Genomic DNA, 14889 nt, shown 5'->3' with positions numbered 1-14889 from the left:
GTGGCAGATATATTCGGTTGCACCTTTCGTTGATGATATCGTATACTAGCAGATTTGGGCGATGCACTTGTATGCGATTCTCCGCTGCTAACTTCGTGCATCAGTGCTACTAGCCGACTTCCAATGTGATGCATCACTTTGGCGATCAGTGGGGGCGAGTTGGTCACACTTGCTGGTTTTTCTTCGTCTTTCGTCATTTTAGATAGCGATGCTACTAGCCGATGATATACGAATGCGGTTTCCTTGTTCAATGCATGAGGCTCTTCGATCAGTCCGCCATCGCCAATGTCACCTTCTTTATCCTTCTCCAGTATGTCAAACTTATTGATTATCTGCTGGCAACTAGCTGAAATCTGTGCTTGTAGACTCGATTTTTGCGATACAGCTCCCTCTAAATCCGAGCTCGTGTAATCAGACGAATCGTACGAATCCGACCACGTATCTTCACTACTGAGATATTCGACTATTTCTCGCACCTGCTCATCCCTGATTCCTGGAACAGTTTTCATCAGTCTAGTTAACTCGTTCTCAAAATACACCAACTGTGGTGGTTTGCTTCGGTTACGAGCTTTTGGCACTGGCGTTCCATGTTTCGGAGTATTTGGCTCACTGACAGTAGGAGTGGAATTCCTGGATGCCGCTTTACTGTTTGCCGAAGCAGCGACAAGCGTCTTGAAGAATTGTCTCATTTTGGACATCATAAGATTAGTTTCTTCATCCGAACTCCAATTATTAAAACTGTCCTTCCGAACTAGATTAACCGGAGGAGGTCCACTAGCAGGTGTCTTATAGGAACTGCTTTCTTCTTTGAGATCAGTTTTATTTTCTTCTTGAATTTCCTCAAGTTCTAATTTGAGTTCCGGGGATCTGACTGCCTCACTGTCCTTCAGCAGATCGTCATTGCTTCCAATGAAACCACTGTCCCGGCTGTTCTGCTTTTTGCTCTCCGATAACGAATTCGCCAGTGGTAGATCAGGCTGAGGCGTCGTCCTACAATCTTCCTCAGAACCATCTTTATCAGATTTGTAGGGCAACGGCAGTTGTTGCATTTCAACGTACTTCTTTAAGTCATCGCTATCTGTCTTTTTGGAAAACTTCTTTTTCCGCTTTGCAGTGTCGTATACATTTTCATTTTTATCCATTTGATTGGTCGACTCGTCGCAGGTGTCCGTTTCGGATGAGTCGGGACATTCGTGACCCTCACCTTGTTGTTGTTCAATCTCGGCATCTTTTGCTAGTAAATTATCAAGCGAAGAACTCTGAGATCTACCTGCCCCTCTGGCTCGAACCAGTCGTTTTCTGCGCTGTTCAGGACTTGGGTGACCTTCACTGTCACTTCCGACACTTCCACTACCATCGGACTCATTACGTTCTGATGTAAAACCCATAAATCCAGTAAGAAAATATTTTTCCAATCGAGATGATGCAAGATCAGCGGATTCCACAGATGTACCGAGTGATTCTTCGGCACCCCCAAGTGAATCTAAACCCTCACTACAAACAGAACTACTTTCGGAAATACTATCGTCTCGGAAGTTCTGTGGAATAGACCCTGATGCGCCATCCGCTAGACCATAGAAGAAGTATTTCTCTAACTCAGAAGCTGAAAATCTATTTGTTCGTTTGGCTTCCGATTTGCGATTTGATTCTGCCTCGCTGTCTTCGCAACTCTCTTCCACAATTGTATGAAGTGTGAAATCGATCGCGGCACGATTATAACCGCGCAATTCTTCTTCACGATCTACACCCAGCGAAATCTCTTCACCCGAATCGTCCATATCCGATTCAGTGGCGGTCGTAGTCGCGAATTCTTCCTCGTCATGACTTGCTTCTTCCACCCACGAATCATCGTCTGCTAAACCATCTTCCAAACAAATTACTGCCGACAGTGTATTCGCACCTGTCACAACCGTTACATCGCCATTCTTGTTACTGTTATTAAGACTACCACTACTGTTGCTGTTACTGCTAGATCTCCCACTACTACACTCGGCCACCATAACACTATCTGTGATCATTGAAACACTTTCACTAATCGGGACAGCATCTAACAGATTGCCTTCATTCAGCCCCTCATCACCATCACTATTGCTCTGTTGAATATTAACACATACACTCCCGTCACTGTCTGACACTACACTAGTTATTGCACTTTCGTTCGTTGTGATTTTCACGGGTCGTCTGTTCGTTTGAGGTGATGCCTGCTCCAATGAAAAATTAAAGTAATCCGCTAAACCGCGATCGATCGATCGATCGGGTTCGTCGTCTGCTGGCAACATATCATCACCATAATTATCTTCATCGTCCTCCTGCATTGCCTTCGAGATCCAATTGGTGTGTTTAACGGTGATCGAAGTTGATGGATGCTGCTGCTGCTGTTGTTGTTGATCATCATCATCGCTGCTACTCACAATACGGGTGGTGTGACTCGTGACGATACTCACGTGAGGCGGATTATTTGCAACGCGCTGTTGCTCAACACCACCAATCGTCAATGACGGCACAGGCGATTCGGTTGCCATTGAAGTCGTACCGTTGTCGGGGCCAATCAAAACTAAACTCTTGTAGCGATTGTTGGCAGCATGGGTCGCTGCTACATAAGAGTTATTTACATCCGCGTTGGACGATCGTTCGTTTACAACTGAAGCTGGTTTCGTGTTTACGATATGATCGTGGACAGTTGGCATCGGTGGTGGTGATGGTGAATTCGCTTCTTCCTCTATGCTTTGCTGCAGTTGCTCACCTGTACACGGCACGCTGTGTTTGTTTTCATTTGCACTACATTGCTCGTTAGTATTTGTGTTCGGAGGTAACTCCGCATGCTCCGAATGGTGTTTGTAGTGCGTGGCTACCTGTTTGGGTGATTCTATGTTTTCCTCGCGTAAGCACTCTTGCTTTGTATTTGAGGTACTCACACTGTCGGAGCTTTCACTACTTGTTGGCATAGAAGCTTTTGCCCAATCAATGTTTCCAGTACTGGTACTTTCGCAAATTTCGTACGGAATTGATCCTTCCAACTCTATTTTCTTAATCACATTCGCCTTAACTGTATTCGGTTCTACCTTTCTCTGGTCTTCGGTTGAAATCTGCTCCTTGAAATCGCTTAGTTTCTCGTCTTCTAAATCAACTCGTCGTATGTGTTTCAAAATAATCCCACTATCCCCGATCGAGTTGGAGGAAACTTTTGAATTGGAACTTGCATCCTGATTCAGACAATTCGAAGAAGTACTGCTTGAAATGTCCGAATCACTCGATTCTCTTTCGGAATCCGTATTAACCACCATCACTTGAAAAAACTTTTTCGCACCAGCGGGTCTTCGATCTGCTATTGTCCCGGTGTCATCGGTATCCGTGTCGTTCGATGAACTGTACGACGTCGTAGAATCCGTATCTTCGCCACTAGCGGGCAGACCTTTCACTTTCAGCAAAATTGGCTCACTAGTGACATCATAGTTACGCTGAACGGATCGGGGCAGATGATTATCGGTCATGTCCACGTCCTCGTTGCTGGCCACAGATGATTGCGACGAACTGAAATGACTTTCGGATAACAGGTAACCTGTCAGTTCGCCCGGTGTTGCAGGTGAATCCGCATCGATGCCCTTTTCAACTGTTATCATACTGTCGTTATCGAGTAACTGATAAGTACTATCATCACACGTCACCTCATTGCAAGTGTTTTGCTTACAACTAACTTCGCCACTTGAAATTTCAGCATAGTTTCCCCTTTTTGCTTCACTCGTTTTGGTCACTAATATCGCCGTGCGGCACAAGAGTACGCTATTCGCGATGTCATTGTACGTATTACACGATGCTGTTGCATTACCACCGCCGCTCAACTGGTTCACTAATTCTTCATTTATGCTGTTGTCTTCCTCACTTATTTGTTGCTGTGGTTGTTGTTTTTCTTTTTCACGTCGTTGTACAGTTATTACTGATTCACTCACACCACACTGTCTCGTTACAGGTTTTTGCACTTGCACGGTCACAAGTGGCTGTTCATTTTTAATGGCTTCGTGACTACGACGATGGTGCACTGTAGGGTTTCTTTTGTTAGGTTTATGCTTTTCACATAATTTCTCATCGCCACTACTGCTGCTACTACTACTAAAGCTCTGTTCTTGTGCTCCGGTAGAGGTCAGCGAATTTTCACTGCCGAAAGCTATTTTGTGGGGGTTGATCGCAGCCGCCACCGTTGTCGTCGTCGTCGTTGTCGCTGCCGTGGGTTTTAAATCTTTATCGTCTCTACCGTGTGTGGTAAGATCATTGCCACATGATAGTGAAGGAGCACCCTGTCTCAGACTAGCGATGACTTCAGCGGTCAGTTCGGTACTAGTCAATGGATCAATTTTACTTTTACTCGCACTGGGGCTGTTAGGGAAATCGCTGTTGCGAAACAACTTTTGGACCAGAGAAACATCCACACTAGCACAACTACTCGCATTATTGATGTTATTATTATTGCTATTTCCATTACCATGTTTCTTTCTCTCAACATTCCGGCCTACAAAAGTCTGCTGTTGTTCAGATTGGTTTATCGTCGAATCATTTGTTTCTCTCTGGTCAGAACTCGGTTGGTCCATTTCCTGGCTATCGGCGGTAATTTTAGGTTTCTTCATTCCCTTTTGACGATGCTGGCAGCATAATGGTGAATGCATACAGTTTCCGTTATTAGGCTTAAATTCGAAAAGTGCGCTCTCACTACAGTTTCTCCAGAGTTGTCTGATTAATTCGTTCTGACTTTGATCTTTTAGCATTGTTTCCAATTGCTCCTTGTGAGACCAACTGTGAAATGTTGATATTGGCACAGGAATGGGAACGGGAACCGGGATTGGTACGAAATGGGTTTTGAAACCGCAGTCACACTTGCATATATCTGATTTCAACTTCTCGAGATTGCGATATTCTTCGAAATGTTCCAAAAATCCTTCGCTCCTAGTGGGCGAAGAAGAGGATTCAGTGTGGGTTAAAAATTCATCATCCGTGCCATTATCATATGTTGGGTTGCCCGAGTAGAATGAACCACTGCGCTGCCTTCTGTACAGCATCGGGGATGTTAGTGGGGAGGACTGTAGGAGGGATCTCTTCCGGGGCGTGTTCCTATGAGCCTGGCTAGTTGTTGTAATGTCATATAGCAGCGTTTTTGTCGTCGTGCTTATTCCTGGCTCAAAATAATCCCAATCACAATCGTCCAAAGCTATGCTGTGCCGTGTGTAAGCGGATGAAGTTGTGGAGCTGCTATCACATTCCTCTTCCTTGCTGGACGAGTCCGAACTGATGAACACCAACCGGTAGTCATCACAGTCGGTGAAAGGCAGCTTAGCCAGATTGCTGTCTGGTTCTGAAGACGATGAACCTGCAGTCGGATCGTCGTACAACAACTGTCTTCGCGTAGTTCCTGGGCTGTTTTGGTACAGCAAGGGTAGCTTATGGTGTCGACGATGGACGCAGTAGTCGCCTGAAGAATATGTGGGAACTATGAATTTCTCGGTTTCACTCAAATCATCCGATTAGTTTGGTTAGTGACCATTTTATTATTTTCAATCACTGATTCTAGCTGAGTTGTTGGTTACTTTACAGCTAATAATACACTACTGAGTTGGTTAGTTGCAAGCAAGCTTGTTTGTACTGCTGTAGAGAGTAAAATTCTTGAATAAATCTAATACGCCCCCGCACACACTGCGTTAGCCGAAGAAGCAAGCATTGTAAAACTAGGTTGAGCAAAAGGGGTGTAGTTTATTATAGCATTCAAATGATAAATATATTAGTATTAGATTCAGTAACTACGTTAGACTTGTGTCCGGTTGCTACTTTTTATATTTGATGCATTTGCTGAAAACTGGAAAATCGCCTTAGCATTCATCACTGATTTCTATAAATATGCTACGCTCAAGTACTATGATACACCTACTAGTAGCGGGAAAGGAGTGGGTTTTACGCCTATGTTTATATTAAAATTACATGCGGCAAACCCCAAAAATGTGAATTGACTAGCTATATTTAGTAAGTGTTAGGGCGACGATCGAATCAATTGCGTTGGGTGTATGCGAAAACCTATCAATAAAATTTATATTTGCAGATATTGGAGATGTTTATGATGTAATATCGAAACCTTGCCTTTTCATAAGAATATTTGTTGTTATGGTATATAGTAAAGGTAAAAAAAGTTAGTCATATGAGAGAAATACATTAGCCGATGAAACTATACTATCATTCACAACGCATATCAGAATCAACCTTCCACCTACACAACGCTTGAAACTTACCTTCGTCTTTGGTGCGTTTCTCTTCTCTCCGCTGGAGGACAACCTTCTTGAAAAGAACAGCAGCGGCTTCTACAGCGCTTTGAATCTCCTGTTCGCCTAAATGCGTTTTATGCTGTGTCGAGTTCAAGAAAAAAAAATCGTCAAACATAATATCAAGTTCAACCAGTTCATTCGTATATGTTACCCTCTTATGAATTAAGTTGATCTGCTCATCACTACTGTTGTCATCGCTGTTCTTGTCACCACTGAAAATCCCATCGTCTAGCGATTTGGATTTGTCCTCATCAGCCTCTGGATAACCACCATACTTTTCTTCCATCAATTTAGACGCCACAATATCTAAACTTTTGGAATCTCGTTTCTGCAACCGTTGATTCTGTAGTATCTGTTGGAAGGCAGAAATCTTGCGTGGTCCAGGTCGTGTAATTGCACCTGTACTGCCGATGCTGCCGGATGTTGCTGTTATCGATGTACCCGTATCCGTTGCCACAACTGATGACGAGTTCACCTGTTGATATATTCCAACCAGGTCAGATTCACATGCCTGATCCATCGATTTGAATGCTTTGCGACGGGGTGACGGTAGTTTGATTGATTTCTGCGCTCGCGCCAGAATCTCCGCTAGTGGACGCGGCGATGGAATCTTTGAGATTTCTATTTTGCGTGAACTTTGTATTTGCTGGAAAGGAAAGATGATTCAGAATAATAGTACAACCCTGTTATATAATGTACTATATTGACTCTTTCTTATCTGTTTTTTGTGAATTAAATGTGAATTGTTTTAACGCTTATTTTAGCTGAATTATTGAAGCCAATTATGAGTGACTGCATATCTTCAAAACACTATGAAATAGGTTAAATCGATTATTAACTAACTTAAATATGAAATATTACAAGCTCTTACTAGCAGTAAAATTGGAAAAGAGTGTTCAAATATAGCATATCAACTTTGAAACACACATAGCATATATCACTATATACAGACATTATTTGCTATTGTTTCGGTTGGGATTTTTTTTCAATTCAATTCACCTTCTGAATAATAACGATAAGAAAGAGTTCATACATTCAACCGATAAACTCCCACCTGGGTATCTTTCTCCGGATGAGACAACGAACGACGGGGTGTGATTTTGATCGATTTGTTTCCTGGCGACTCCTCCGAGATGGAACGCATCGTTTCCGGTTTTCGCTTAACTGGTTCATCCTCGTTGGAAGATGCCACCTGTTCTATTGGAAGATCCCGAGATTTTCGTCGACGTAGGCGGCTCTCCTTCTTATTTCCCTGCTTCAGATAATCGTCTGGATAGTAATACTCTGGACTGGAATCATTCAGGAAACTTTCGGCACTCTTGATCGTACTGGCCGGTGTCATGCCAGAGCGTAATCTCCGATCCACGTTGTAAGTGTCGTAGGTTTCCTCGTTATTGTAGTAGCTAGCTTCCTCATCTTCGTCGAAATTCAACTGCGTAGTCGAGTCGTTCGTTAGGTCATAATCGTCCATCATCGCTTGTTTCGCTTCAGCAAAAGTTTTCTGTTTGGGAGATCGTTTTTCAGAGTTTACTGTGTCTTCTCTAACGTGTTCTTGACGTACCAGTCTTGGTGAGCGATTGCTCGGTATTTCTGGCAGCAGCCTGCGTCCTTCACTTGGTACCCCTGCTCCAATAGGGGGCGCATGGGGCCCTCTATTGAGACTATACTCTTCGTTACTATGACTACGAACTTTTATCATCTTGGAAGAGTGATGTGGACCACCGGTTCCGACGGGGCCACCAACACTACCACTCGGAGTGCTTGGGTTTTGCTGGGGTGTCGTAGATAGCTCATCGGCTATCGTTGGGAAATGCTGTTGTGAAAGAAAAGGACGTGGTGCTGGTGCTGGTTGTGGAAATAAAAAAGATTGCTTTTGTCTTGGTGAGATAGGCATGAATTTTGGTCCGTGCTGATGAACCGAGAGCGAGTTCATACTATCTGGTGCCGGGAGAGTGCTTTGACGTGCAAACTCTGGTGAGCGTTTAATACTGTGCGGTGATAGCTGTTTTTTGGGAGGGGATGTAGGAAGCAATTTCACGTGCTGTTCGGGATTAGGTAGTGTGGCTTGCCTGGTCATCTGAAAACGGCGGGGTATCGACGAGTTGCCGGAGTTTCCACCGTCACCAGCCGATTCGGCACCACTGTCGGGGGATTTACTGAATAACATCCGATTGGGTGAGGTGGGCAATTGGCGCTGTTGGCCAGGTGGTAGTGGTGGCTGTTGTGGTTGTTGCTGTGAATGAGCCTGAATTTGCAGTAAAAATGGATCACTGGTATTGGATGGAAAAGTTGATTGACGTACAAACGGTGGATATCTTGGGGGTGGATCACTGTCGGATTTATCCGGTGATCGACAGTACAGGTTAGTTCTACTGTTTGGCGAAGTGGCCAATAGCTTGGGTCCTACTTCATGGTTTTCATTTGGTCTACAAGGTAGTGTTGATTGTCTACGAATTTTGTACCGTGCCGGTACCGGTGAGGTTTGCGATTGGGGTGGATCTGCGTCATCGTTTTCATTGTCCGTATGGTATGGACTGTATTGTGGGCTGGGACTAAGCTGTTTTGGTGATACAGACGGTGGCATGAGATTATTATTGCTACCGTAGTACATGCCGGCATCTGGATTGGGTAGTGTTGATTGTCGTGGTATCCGGCGGCCCACCGGGGGCTGTAGTTCATTATCGAATTCGTCTTCTTGTGTGTAATCAGCCATACTGCAGGGGTTTATGTACGGATACCTCACCAACGATGGGTAACTGCTCTGCGATTGCTTACGAGGTAAATGTGTATATTGCTGTGGATTTGCCTCTTGTCCGGCTTGACGATTTTCATCCTCCGCATCTAACGTGGGCATAGAAGAAGAAAAAAAAACATAAAACAAAACAAAGTGAGTCACATATTTTGTAGACAGACACATCTGACACGTTGCTGCAGTAATGAAAAACACATGCCGAACACCCAGTTAGTGACTATTACCGAGAGCTGGCGATGACGATGAAGGGGAAAGGCACAAGGTACCGGGACAGACGTATTTCGTTTCATTCTTCTACAAGTTGGTAATTATTTTTCTCCTGTTGTGTTTTTTTTCTATGTGGTGCTTTCCCTGTATTCGATAAGCGTCCGATTTCTGGGTCAATCGATCCATTCTCGAATATTACTCACATAGCAGTATCCGGACTACAATTAACCCGTCGATTGAGGTGCTAGGGATGAAGTTTTCGATCTCCACAGAATGAACAATTAAATGAAAATTACTTGAAGTGAAAGATTTTTTGAATGTGATATTTATTATTAGCTCGAGCTTTTGCGTTACAAAACTCTTTTAGAGAAATCGATTTTCACTTACATTATTTTTGAATCGTCAAAAGATTAATTATATTTTCTAATGACAACAGTCAAACCCGCCCCTTATGTCGAGCCTGATTATTGTGGGGAATTTTTTTCAAACGAAAAGTAACACGGCTGGGTGGTTATCAGCTTAGAACAAAACTCACTTGATATTGTCCAAGAACGCCGGATGCTCTTTTTGATCAGGTCCGATGCGGGCAGATAATCCTTCGCCGCGATGACCGAGGTACGGCGTACGTCGTTATCTGCGTAATCGCTCATCCAATCTTCGCTTGCTGCTTGCAGTTCTCTGCTTTGTTACAGGGTCGATGATTTTTCCATGATGATTACAGAGGGAGGGGGCAATGAAATGAAAAAAAATAAACGACAGGACCAATCCAAATATTATTATGATGATAAATTTATATGAAGAATGACATACACGTGACATTTTTTTTGCATTTTTAAAGGGAATGAAAATCACCATGGACGGGGAGAGGTTATCAAAATTATAGGATATTTATAGAGTAATTAAGTAGCTAATTGACGTTGCATCATACGAGCATATCATCTCCCAAGCAATTAAATAACCTATATGTACGAATAGTAGCTCATGGATATATTCAGTACAATAGGCGATAAACTGAAGATACATAATGCTGATGATTGCAAAAGAAAAACAAAAACTGTATGGAATGTTGACGTACATGATAGTAAAGCGGAAAAAGCTGTAGCTGTTTAGAATTTTGTGTGGTGGTTCCTATGTCTAATAACATCACAGATTCAAGTTGTTATTAACACAGCATTCCCACTCATTTTAGAACAACAAATCAAGTAATATCAATTGAAAAGTTGCTCATTCGTTTAAATTGGGTGATGCCTGAACATTTTTGAAATGTCAGCCAGCCAACTTATTGTTCGGTAAGAACAAGCCATCATCAACCTTGAACAAAAGACTTATTATTTTCATAATAGTTATCTTTGATGAATTGAAGAAGATTTTTCACTCAGCATGGAACGACTATCAGGCAAATGAGCGAAATATTCGTCTATCCGTTATGCTTTGAATATCAAAATTAACTAGCATTAGAAAGCATAATCAATTTAATAGGTATCAAAACTTTCTTGTCCGGTGACAATCAACCATCCGCTAGATTCATATGCGGAAAATGGACGAATTTGTATTCCTACCCGCCCGTAAGGGTTGTACGATGGAATTGCCATCATTTATCCTTATCGACCCAAATTGTGGAAAGCAAAATGGGGGAAAAACTCTTTTCAAGAGTATTTGATGAGAGTGTCTGGTGAATTTAAAAGACCGTCGCTTTGCCGTGGAGTATGCTATATTAGTTTGAAAATTTGAAGTGACATTGATTAACTGACAGTAAAATTGTATAAGTAAAACTGAATAATATCAAATTCGCACAGAAAGAGTGTAGTATCTCACAGCAATAAGAGGTGAACTTAACATATAAAATACGTTGGAGTACATATTAAATATTCTATAGAATTGGATCGTTCCATTTAATTAATATATTTCTTAAAGAATTGTAAATCCTTGCACTCGGCATACCTGATAGAACATGTTTTCGTATGATTGTAGAAATATCCGTTATCCGCCGCATTATCTTTTGTTTTTCATAGCGTTAATGTTGAGATAACTTTACAATCAATTCGCCGTTGGATATAATTTTGCAGGCGTTTGTTTTTCCCATAATAGTAAGTTTATGAACGAAAAGATTTTAATCTAAATGGAAATTGTATTTCTGATGCCTGAAAACTCATTTTTTAATATCAGTTCCGTAATGTCTTCTTTGTTATAAATCCCTATATTCAAAAACCAGCTATTATCGTAAGAAACACTTATTTTGAAGTCTTTTTGTGGTATCCAACTGGGAAAACAGATCGAAATGGTGAGTTAAACGAAAGCAATTATGTGAAGAAAATCACCCCAGAGGCAGAATTCGAAGCTGCAACCCTTGGGACTCCGGCCACATGCACAAACCCTTCATTATGTTATCTCAAGGCTATGATGATAAGATTGTGGAATTTGGGATAATTACCGTAGCACTGACTCTAAAACAAAATCACACACAATCGCCACTGTGACTCAACACATCTATTTAATTTCCCCGATAGATACCAACAAAAAAGTTTTAAAAAAGGCATTGGCACTTACATAAAAAAATGAATTAATTGAGTAATGCGAACTGCGGGTTCGTTTCCTTCGTACCTCTGTTAACTGGGCATGGGACAGAGATCGACAGTCTTCATTAGCCCTGCCACCAACCGATGTTCGATGGGTAATGAACTAAAATCAGACACGAGACGACAATAAAAACCCCGGCCTTGGTATCTAGCAGGGAAATTAAATAGATCAAATGTGTTGGGTTGCGGTGGCGATTATGTGATCTCGCTTTAGAGGAAGTGGTACGATCACTGTCGCCAATGCGATAATTTTTCGTCCTGGGCCGTCATAACCCTAGTAACAATTTAGCTCTTATGATAGTTTTATAGCCACTCATAAAGCTTAGACTGTAGCGTGCTATAATGTCTCGATTGTTACTTGAGAAGAAATTGTGCATGAGGTTGAAGTCCCAAGGGTCACAGGGTCGAATCCAGCTTCTGGGGCGATTTTTTCACATAATTGCTTTCGTTTTACTCACCATTCTCATCTGTTTTCTCCGCTGGATACCACTAAAATGTCTAAAAGGAAGCATTGGCATTTGCGTAAAAAAAGATTTTTTTGACTCCTGTAGAAAACCTAATCAGTCGTTTCATTGCATATATTACGTTCACCGGAAACGCTTTAAAAAGAAACCGTATACGCTATAAAAGGATAATCGGTCGTAGCTCCTTTATTTTCATTAGTTTCACATACGATTTATAACCAATTGGAAACATGTTCTACTTGATATAGGGTAATGAACCTATTTTCGCCTCAATCTTTTTATCACACCACCCATTTGAAGCAGTTAGAGCAGAGTTTGCCATCTTTTTTTCAACGCATTTGCTCAAATGGTAGTGTCAAAATTGGAGCATTCTGATCAAGCTTTCGCGGCGCTTAGACATGAATATTTTACCATTTTCAGCACATATTTGTTATTATACTGGTTCTCAGAAATGAAGAAAAGCTATTGATACTAATGTATATACATTCCATTGATTGCAGACCGAGTAATTTACAAAATAGTGCGACTCCCTTACTAATACTGCCAAAATTGATTCATTACCCTTTCTTAGCTCGTTCGTATGAGACTTCAACCGTACACTTACAACATCATCAAAATTCACTATATACCCCGAGTGCAAGCTATACACCCTGTTGAAAAATACAGTGCTGGGTGGACAACAGGTAATATTAGTGAAAACCGGGTAAATAACTCCGGTGTTATTACTGATTGTATGCTGACAAGAAAGGTAAAATCCGATAAGTTAGAGTATAGTCCACATGTTAGGAGTGATTCAAACCAGCATCATATCCAGATCGGGTTATTGATGAATACATTCGGTGTCACGTTAGATGACAGTCCTGTCACATAGCCTGCCTGTCGCAATCCTTACAAGTCGACATACTGAAACATCATCCAATGTACATACAGGATGCATCAATCGGCAGTAGACACATGTAAATATTCAATGCGAAAAAGTTCACCTGCCAAAGGCACTTTTGCGAGTTTCGCATTTGAGTGTGATTTTTCCATTCATGTATGTTTCTGGATCTTCATTAAAATTGTTATACTTTTTTTAAAATATTTCTCTTTCATGCACTATTTGACTTGCATTATTTGAAACTTAACTGAATAGTAACACGATAAGAAACATATTGATTCAAACGGCACCTATAACTCTACTGTTAGAATATTTAAATATTGGTTATACTAGTAGTTTTAGAATAGTAGGTATAATTGGATTCGGATTGTTTGGCGACTTTTGCAAGTCAGCAATGCCACATTTAACCCTCTTTTAGGCCCCAAGAAAAAATACATCAAGCACCATGCGAATCATTCGAATTCGGCCACCGTACACAAAGTTTACAAACTAACAGTCAGATTAAAACAACTTAAAAACAACAGAGCAAACGTGTGGGATAAAGCCTGATTCTACTGGGTGCCTTACCGATACGCAAATATTACATCATATGGTTAAGGGTTGGGAAACGTATAGCGTATACCATTTGTTGTGTAACGAAAAATTCGAAGACCGTGCGGGCAGTATTCCGTGGTAGGAAACTGGATACATTAAACGAATAAACAAAAATAAATAGTTGCAAATTTTTTATCCGGAGTTCTGCGACATAATAATTAATAAATAGAAACGAGTAAACGCAACATAATCTTCTTGAAAATACTGTATAAGAAATGAGGCAGACAGTGTTGTGTTCATTACTGTTGATTGTTTCTTTTATACTACATCACAGCCAACAGAAAAACGGAAACGGGGTATTACTGTAAAGGGCTCTTATCCTTTTATGTTGGTCTCTAGATTTCGCTGCACTCACATTTGCTTGTGACACACAACGCAAACCCAGTCAGTGGTACGCGTGGAAAACTCGCGGCACCCCTTGCACACTCGCAGTCGGCAGGAACGACACGGTGCTCCCCTGTTGATTATCCTGCCCAGCTCGACACCACAGCGCGAGCAGGAACGGGTCGTTTCGATATAGTTTGGCCGATCTAGGGAGCCACCGACCAAGGACTTCACGTTGCCTTTCTTCCGCAAATGGAACAATTCTGCCCGGAGGAGCCTTGTTTTTGTTGTTGTTATTGTTGTGTTGATTGATTGGTGAGTGGGTGGTGGGTGGTTTATGCAAGGGGTGGTTTCAGTTTTTATTTATTTATAATTTTGAATTGGTGCAATGGTGCGTGTTTGATTTATCGTTTCATGTGTGATTGGTTCGACAGATTTTGGTACACAGAGAGCAGTAGGAGAGAAAAGAGAAAAAAAGTATCCGGTTAACTGAAAGTATTCATGTCTCAATCTAGCTATTGGTAGAATATTTTATATATATATATATGCGTCTAATATGTACAAACTGAACGGAGCTTTTAGATAGATACCGAGTAAGAAAAGTAACAGTGCTGCTATGAATGACCTACCGTCATTACTATTACAGAGCTTTTACACATCCTTACATGTTTATCTAAGTCTAGCTCTACCTATACAACTGTGTGCAGACAATTCGCTATGGTGGTACATAAAAGTCTATTTCTCCAAAGCAGGATTTTCGTGCTCAAGTGAAGCTCATTCTTTCTGTGTGAAG

General features: G+C 41.6%; 1 protein-coding gene across 1 annotated transcript in view; it reads right to left on the bottom strand.

Moving 5' to 3' along the window:
* LOC131693299 (uncharacterized) overlaps positions 1-14889 on the bottom strand; it is a 29245-nt gene that overhangs the window by 976 nt on the left and 13380 nt on the right. The window contains exons 3-9 of the mRNA XM_058981018.1: positions 14128-14373; positions 9794-9936; positions 7861-9140; positions 7354-7800; positions 6451-6945; positions 6267-6378; positions 6-5458 (exon numbers count right to left, since the gene is read on the bottom strand). Of these exons, the coding sequence (XP_058837001.1) occupies positions 6-5458; positions 6267-6378; positions 6451-6945; positions 7354-7800; positions 7861-9140; positions 9794-9936; positions 14128-14373 (8176 nt within the window). The remainder of the gene's footprint in view (positions 1-5; positions 5459-6266; positions 6379-6450; positions 6946-7353; positions 7801-7860; positions 9141-9793; positions 9937-14127; positions 14374-14889) is intronic.

Source organism: Topomyia yanbarensis, chromosome 1 (assembly GCF_030247195.1).
Source record: "Topomyia yanbarensis strain Yona2022 chromosome 1, ASM3024719v1, whole genome shotgun sequence".
In the NCBI taxonomy this organism is placed as follows: domain Eukaryota; kingdom Metazoa; phylum Arthropoda; class Insecta; order Diptera; family Culicidae; genus Topomyia; species Topomyia yanbarensis.
Note: the sequence above shows the minus strand (reverse complement) of the source record. Positions and strands in the feature narration are given on the sequence as shown.